The 7,888-nt window shown below is 47.1% G+C and overlaps 1 protein-coding gene across 2 annotated transcripts; it reads right to left on the bottom strand.

Annotated features, from left to right (window-relative positions):
* Positions 1–4,739: 4,739 nt before the first annotated feature.
* Positions 4,740–7,341, bottom strand: LOC119362547 (protein NETWORKED 3A-like). Of its 2 annotated transcripts, none has more exons than XM_037627788.1 (3): positions 7,056–7,341; positions 6,340–6,443; positions 4,740–5,782 (listed from the first exon to the last, which is right to left on the bottom strand). In XM_037627788.1, exons 2-3 carry the CDS (start codon positions 6,425–6,427, stop codon positions 5,019–5,021), a joined length of 852 nt encoding a protein of 283 aa, XP_037483685.1. In that variant the 5' UTR covers positions 6,428–6,443; positions 7,056–7,341; the 3' UTR covers positions 4,740–5,018. The 2 variants fall into 2 exon arrangements, with proteins under 2 accessions (XP_037483685.1, XP_037483686.1); XM_037627789.1 differs by lacking the exon at positions 7,056–7,341 and adding an exon at positions 6,891–7,031.
* Positions 7,342–7,888: the final 547 nt, after the last annotated feature.

Raw genomic sequence — 7,888 nt, 5'->3', positions numbered from 1 at the left:
AGTCTTCATCAACATCAACATCACCATCCTCATCTCTTTTATGCGGTCCACTCTTCCGCACCCCGCTGTAATCACCTACTTGAACATGGTGCTTTATGGTACGTCTCCAACGTATCTATAATTTTTTATTGTTCATGCTATTATATTACCTATTTTGGATGTTTATGGGCTTTACTCTACACTTGGAGCCTTCGTCGGCGCTCCGCCGGAGAGGGAATCGACCACGGAGGGCCTCTACATCATCTCCAAGGCCTCTCCGATGAGTTGTGAGTAGTTTACCACAGACCTTTGGCTCCATAGTTATTAGCTAGATGGCTTCTTCTCTCTCTTTGAGTCTCAATACAAAGTTCTCCTTGATCTTCTTGGAGATCTATTCGATGTAACTCTTTTTGCGGTGTGTTTGTCGAGATCCAATGAATTGTGGGTTTATGATCAAGTTTATCTATGAGAAATATTTGGATCTCCTCTGAATTCTTTTATGTGTGATTAAGTTATCTTTGCAAGTCTCTTCGAATTATCAGTTTGGTTTGGCCTACTAGATTCTTCTTTCTTGCAATGGTAGAAGTGCTTAGCTTTGGGTTCAATCTTGCAGTGTCCTATCCCAGTGACAGCAGGGGCAACAAGGCACGTATTGTATTGTTGTCATCGAGGATAAAAAGATGGGATTTATATCATATTGCTTGAGTTTATCCCTCTACATCATGTCATCTTTCTTAATGCGTTACTCTGTTCTTATGAACTTAATACTCTAGATGCAGGCAGGAGTCGGTCGATGTGTGGAGTAATAGTAGTAGATGCAGACAGGAGTCGGTCTACTTTTCACAGACGTGATGCCTATATACATGATCATGCCTAGATAATCTCATAACTATGCACTTTTCTATCAATTGCTCGACAGTAATTTGTTCACCCACCGTAATACTTATGCTATCTTGAGAGAAGCCACTAGTGAAACCTATGGCCCCTGGGTCTATCTTTTATCATATAAGTTTTCAATCTACTTTTATTTGCATCTTTTACTTTCCAATCTATATCATAAAAATACAAAAAAATATTTATCTTATCATATTATCTCTATCAGATCTCACTTTCGCAAGTGGCCGTGAAGGGATTGACAACCCCTTTATTGCGTTGGTTGCGAGGTTCTTGTTTGTTTGTGTAAGTGCGTGGGACTTCTGAGGAGCCTCCTACTGGGTTGATACCTTGGTTCTCAAAAACTGAGGGAAATACTTACACTATTTTGCCACATCACCCTTTCCTCTTCAAGGAAAACCAACGCAAACTCAAGACGTAGCACTTTATGCCACATATTATGATCCAATGATGTGTTGCCATTCTATGATGTTTTGAGTAGATTTCCTCTGTCTTTGGGTTGATTGGTGATCTAGATTGGTTTGAGTTGTATGTTTTAATTTGGTGTTGTCCTATGGTGCCTGCCGTGTCGCACACACATGAGGGATTCCCGATGTAGGGTGTTGCAATACGTTCATGATTCACTTATAGTGGGTTGCTTGAGTGACAGAAGCATAAACCCGAGTAAGGGGGTTGTTGTGTATGGGATAAAGGGGACTTGATACTTTAATGCTATGGTTGGGTTTTACCTTAATGATCTTTAATAGTTGCGGATGTTTGCTAGAGTTCCAATCATAAGTGCATATTATCCAAGAAGAGAAAATATGTTAGCTTATGCCTCTCCCTCATATGAACATGCAATAATGATTACCGATTTTGTTACTAATTGCCTAAGATAATTCCGCACACCGATCCATCATTATTCCACACTCTCTATTTACAATATTTAGTAATTTATTCTAACTTTATATTAACATCACCTACTTTTATATTTTAGTTCTCCGATTTCATGCATAGTTATCTTCGTTATACCCACAACGTAGTTTTATTTCTCGTTTCTAGTTGGAAGCAAACGTTCGGTGTACATAGAGTTGTATCGATGGCAGATAGGACTTGAGAGAATATTGATCTTATCTTTAGCTCCTTGTGGGTTCGACACTCCATACTTATCACTTCCACCTTTGGAAATTGCTACGATGATTCCTTGCACTTGGGGATTATCAAGCGCCACAATGCTCTGCGCAAGGTGGTGTTTGCGAGGAGCCAGACGACGCCAACCTGGGTGCTCACGGAGGCTTGGACCCTCGACCATCCCAAGACCATCATCGAGTCGGACGCCTGTCCATGGCTCAAAACCCAATTCCTCCATATGGGGGCTAACAAAGACCAAGTGTGCCTCCGCCTCCAAGCCTCGGATGCTGCGGTTCAGCGTCTTCGTCGCAGTGGCCAGGTGGGGATGTTGCGACGCCTGGCAGGCCTTCCGCCACTGGCGTGATGACAACGACGACTTCGATTGTGGCGTAGACAATGATGGATGTGCCAGTGACCTTCAAGGCAATGCCTACGAGGTCATCGTCCGATACTTGGCCTAGTTCTTAGTTTATTTTAGTTTAAGGTTAGGTCGAACTTGCTTAAATTGTGTTAGTTTAGCTTAAAATCCATCCGTGCTTGTGTTCGGTTTGTTTGAAATGGGTGAGATATTTGATGGCTACGGTTGGCTTCCGCCCGGCTCGTTGTCCACGGACTTGGAGTTACCCTAAATCTGACCCCAAAAATCCGATATAGGTAGTTCCAAACAAGTTGTAGGGTAGGCTAGAGCTAAAATTTATAAGATTTTGAAACAAACTCATGATTCTGGCATGTGGATAGCTAACTTCCACGCTCCCCTGTCTATGGCTAGTTCCTTGGTGATACTCCAATACTTCGGACTTCTCTTTACGGACTCCTGCCATGTCAAGTTTGTCCTACCCCGACCTCTCTTGACATTATCAGCGCGCTTTAGCCCTCTGTTATGCTTTGGAGATTCTAGAGGCCTTGTTGTATATATCCAAACCATCTCGAACGATGTTGGACAAACTTCTCTTCAATTGATACTACTCCAACTCTCTCACGTATATCATCAATTTGGACTCGATCCATTCTTTTGTGGCCACACATCCAACTCAACATACGCATCTCCACTACAACTAATTGTTGAACATGTCGCCTTTCAGTCCATCTTCAAAATTCCGGTATGGGTATGTAATATAATATATTAATTAGGGAAAGACTAGCACTCGCCTAACTAATTATGTTGCACGCGCCAGCCGTCTCCGCTACTATCTGATCAACTTTTGATCGGACGACCCACAACATCCCCTACCTATAGTCCAGCTATGCGCATGGGCTTTGTTGCAACCCTTTCAAATGCAACACATGGTATGTTGCAGATCGACCAGGGCAAGGGACGGTAGCGGAAGTTGGATCCTGCAGGGACGATGTTGCAGGCCCTCATGGACAACCAAGATAGATCTCTGCAACGACGACGACGATCTTCGGCTCAGCCGTGATATCATCGGAGCTCTCCCCATCATGCTCTCTTTACGAATGCATCGACACCTCATTCAAGAAGCACTCATTGGACGACCTCGCTAAGGCAAGAATGAATTCTTCCTTGGCAACATCATAGGCGACATCAGCCTCGGGTTTGTGTGTCATGTCATGTTGCCAGACAGCTGCCCGCCATGGAGCGCCTCTTCGCGGATCACGTCGCCGGCGCTGGCAACTGCGAATTTTCACGGTAAGCTGCAGGTGCTTGACAACCTCAACCACCGCAACCTCGCTCGCCTGCTCGGCTATTGTGCTGCCAAACGCGGTCGTCTCCTCGTCTACTAGTTCCTCGAGTGAGGCATCCTCGACACCTGGTTCCACGGTGACGCCACCACAGCTGGTGGCCTGCTACCGTAGCTTGCGCGCCCTCGCGTCATGTTGCAAAGGATGGGGTTGCAACAGAGGGAGTTTGTTGTGATGACAACATAGGTCACATTGCAATGGTAGAAAACGTTTTGATGGAGTGCAACTCGGCTCATGTTGCAAGCTGATGAGTGCAACAATAGCTATGCTACGAACGGCTGGGGCGCTGTCGAGAGGCTCACAAGGTAGAGAACGAACGACTATCATGTGTGCCATCCAACGACTATGGAGGCGGCAAATTCGATCAAATCATTTCCCAACCAACGTGTAGCGTCGTCCATGATATAGGCCAACAATTGATCAACTATTGCATAATTTTTATTGTGGTGAACACCAATGAGCAAATTCCTGGCTCCGGCCGGGTTACCCCAATTGTAGTTGCAGAGTTTCATCTCACTTTCTATCAAACCGTCGGAAATTTAGCTTCTAAAGTAGTTTCAACAAGAGTAAATTTTGATGTGGACCAGTGGAACCTAAAAAAAAAATATAATAATATATTTTTACTATATATAACGATCATATACAAACATTCATATGACTATTATTTGCCCGCCAGATCTTCATCCAACTGTGAGGTTGCCAACCCTAATCACCGACCTCCACCATCCACGGCCGGCGGTGCTCCGAAGACTGCCTCCCCGCCTTCACCTCCACCTCCCCCCACCGTGGCATGCTAATCTATTTCTGCAGTGGCATGTTAATCCAACTGAATTACTCACATGAGCATGACTGCAATAAAGCCCCAAAAGGAAAGTGCTTCAAAATACTTCTGGGAGTTCATCATGATTCATCATACGGATTACCCCATCTGCAGTTGCAGAGTTTCATCTTACGTTCATCAGCCAGTCTGAATCTTGCTGATGGCACTTCTAAAGTAGTTTGAGCAACAGCAAATATTCTAGTGCAGGCAGAGCATCGCACAAGACCACTGAAACTTGACAAAAATAATAATATATTTTTACTATAGTTAAGCGATCATACAAACATTCATATGGCTATTCTACTACTTACTACAGATAAAACATGAGTATAACAGCAACATAGTTAAAAATTCTCTCTACTAGCTAACCCTGAACAAGGACGGGACCAGACACGGTCCAAAAGAAACCCATCCTATATGCACATGAGCTACAAGAAATTCTCATGGATCTGGATGCCAAGGTGGAGAGACTGCATCATGCTATTTCCTCTCTTCATCGCCAAAACTCACTCACTCACAGAGCGACCATGGGACCCGAATGCTTGCGCTGGCCCGTGAACAGCTTCGCCGAGAACAGGTCCTTGGTGAGCTTCCTGAGACCGAAGCCGCGGGGCTGCGCCGCGGCGGCGGGGTGGTGCTTGGGGTTGGGGCTCTTGAGGAGCTCCCGCAGGGTGTAGTTCTCCTGCTTCACCATGTCGATGGACGACGCCAGCTGCCTGATGACCTCCCTCTTCTCCTCGTCCTTCGCGGCGAGCTCCGCCTCGTGAGCCGCCTTGTTCTCCTCGATCACCTTCTGCAGCTCAGCATTCTGCTCGCTGAGCCTCTTGATCTCCGCGCGCATGAGCTCTGCTTCTTGGTCAGCCTGGTGCTTCTCTGCCTCTGCTTCGGCGTCAGACACCTTCTCATCATGCTCTTCTTCAGGGTCATCGACTTCAGACTCCGAGTCATAGGAGTCTGAGCACAGTGAGTTGGAGGAAGAGCTTCTTGTTGTCTTGCCATCCATGGAACCTGAAGACCAGCTCTTGGTTGCCTTGCCATCCATGGACCCCGGAGACCAGCTCTTGGTGCAGGGAGATGGATTGAACTTGGACCGGCATGTGCCGCTGCCATGCTTCAGCAGGTCATACTGCTCGGCAAGCGAGCGGTGCGTGCGGTACAGGTCGCCGAGCATGTCCACCAGGACGGGGCGCTTCTTGTAATACATTTCAGCACGTTGAGCGAACGAGTCCGCGTCTTGGTCGATCAGCTTGAGCATCTGCTTGGTCTTGTCATCCAGTTCTGCAACCAAAGGGAAGGAAGATAACAATTAGTGAAGGGGCAAATTAAATCCAGTAGGAAAGTTATCCATGCTGTAAAAACAAGATCTGAAGTACAGAATCCCTATAAAAAAAATCTGAAGTACAGAATTAGCAGGCCATTATGGATCTATGCATCACAAGATTGCATATGTCACCGCAAATTTGATGCAAAGTGCTAGAGTAATATTGTGAACTTGTAATGATTTGCTTATCATTCTTCAGAGTTAAATATGTAATAAATTTCTGTAACGATGCCGGCAGAGGCTGGAGGAGCAAATCTTCCATTATCAAAAAGAGATGTGAATTGGCCAAGATGAAATTGACCGTTGGTGAAACTCTAGATGGAAAGTAGCATGGCCGGAAGAAAGGTGGACAGTTCTGTAAGAGAGATGGTTGGATGCAGAGGTCATATCAGTCCATGGAGTAACCACAACAAGTCAGCAACAAGATCCATATTCAATCCGTCAATGGAGTAACCACACGGTAATAACAACATCCACTGGGGAGTGCTGGGTGGGGAGGGAGCGAGAGGCAAACCTGAAAGGGTGCTGCCTAGCCATGGGGACGTCCTGGCGAGGTTGTGGCTGTCGAACCACCATGCCTGCTGAAGCTCCTTGTGCACCATCTCTTCTTCTTCTTACCTAGAAGAATCACAGAAATAAGCACAAACAGCCAAGGGGATAGACAAAACAAATAGATTCTGTGAGTAACACACTAACTGTTTTACAAGCACACGAGACAACAAGCCAACAAAAGAGAAGATTTGGAACCATGAAGAAAGTTGAGGAGCATTGAAAACGCAAGGCGTTGGCAAAGGGAATACGGTAACGGAATACCGAGAATCGAACCAACCAAACCGAAGTAGCAAGCTGAAGTAGAGCAGAGAAGAGGCAAGGCAAAATACGCATGACTCCACGAGTGCAGCAGATTCAATCTGGAACAACCGAGCTCTTCGAACACACAAATCCAGTAGACCTCGCGCTATCGTCAGATCTGAACAGATTTAAAACGACGCGGTGCAAATCCAAACTAATCCAGTCTACGGCGAACAGAACAGAGCCCGAAAAATCGGAGCTCCAACGGCTTACACGGCTCCGAACGACTCCCGTCGGGGACGGCAGCGGCTGCCTCCTCCACGCAACAAGAAACGGCAGAAAAAGAAAAGGCAATGAACAACCGCCGCGCGCCACGGGCAGATCAATCCAGTATCCGCGCCGCGCGAACACAAACGAATCTGGCAGAGATTACCGCACCTGTGTGGAGTGGAGTTGCCGGCGGCCGCTCTCGCTCTCTACGGTGCCGTGGCGCGGAGGGGGGCGGAGTTTCCCGTTGCCTCGCTCCACCGGACCGGACCGCTTCTTTGTCTAGTCGTACAAGGGCGCAGCTTTCAGGATTGGGACGAGGGGGAAGGGGACAAAGCTCTGCGCCGGCGCACGCCCGCTCGCCTCTCGATCTCCAGGAAAATATTTCAAAACCCTGCCGCTCCACGAACGAGACTCTTCTTGCGGGGAGGCCCTCCGTGAACGCCCTATTTATCGGTGTGCATTACGGGGCACCCGGTTGCTGCTTTCCTTTTCGGTTTCTCTTCGCCCCGGATTGGCGTTCCGGTTGGCTGGCGAGCGTGAATCGTGATCTTCCCGGGCTTGGCTTGGCTCGGCTGGTTTCTGGCCCGCCGTGTGTGTAGGGGTGCACGATAAGGATTCAATTAATTTGTGTGCTCGGAATTGGAAGGATACGCGGTGGTTTTGTCCCGAATTAATGTGGAAATATTGGTAGGCAAATGATTTTCTGCCTGTTATGTTAGCGTGCATGCAAGAGTTGGAAATATGCCAAAGAAATATGGGAAGCGGTTTAATTCGACCAATTGATTTCTCGCTCCAGTCAACCGCACCTCCCGTGCATGCATGACATGTGTCCTTTGTGGTGCCCACGGCTCTTCCATGTCGTTCTTATCTCTCGCCGAAGTCCCTTGTCCATACGGTTCCTTTCGAAGAGCGGAACTTCCCTTTTTCATCTCTCTTGTTAGTTTGGGAGGGGGCTACAATGGCCAGCGCCCACTGCTCCAAAGCTTGAATGACACTATGCA

The sequence above is a fragment of the Triticum dicoccoides genome, chromosome 2B, assembly GCF_002162155.2.
Source record: "Triticum dicoccoides isolate Atlit2015 ecotype Zavitan chromosome 2B, WEW_v2.0, whole genome shotgun sequence".
Taxonomy (NCBI): domain Eukaryota; kingdom Viridiplantae; phylum Streptophyta; class Magnoliopsida; order Poales; family Poaceae; genus Triticum; species Triticum dicoccoides.
Note: the sequence above shows the minus strand (reverse complement) of the source record. Positions and strands in the feature narration are given on the sequence as shown.

Coding starts and splice junctions, on each gene's coding strand:
- LOC119362547 (XM_037627788.1), bottom strand. CDS start 6,427: ATGGTGCACAAGGAGCTTCAGCAGGCATGGTGGTTCGACAGCCACAAC. Junction 5,783..6,339: donor GCTAGGCAGCACCCTTTCAG/GTTTGCCTCTCG, acceptor CTTTGGTTGCAG/AACTGGATGACAAGACCAAG.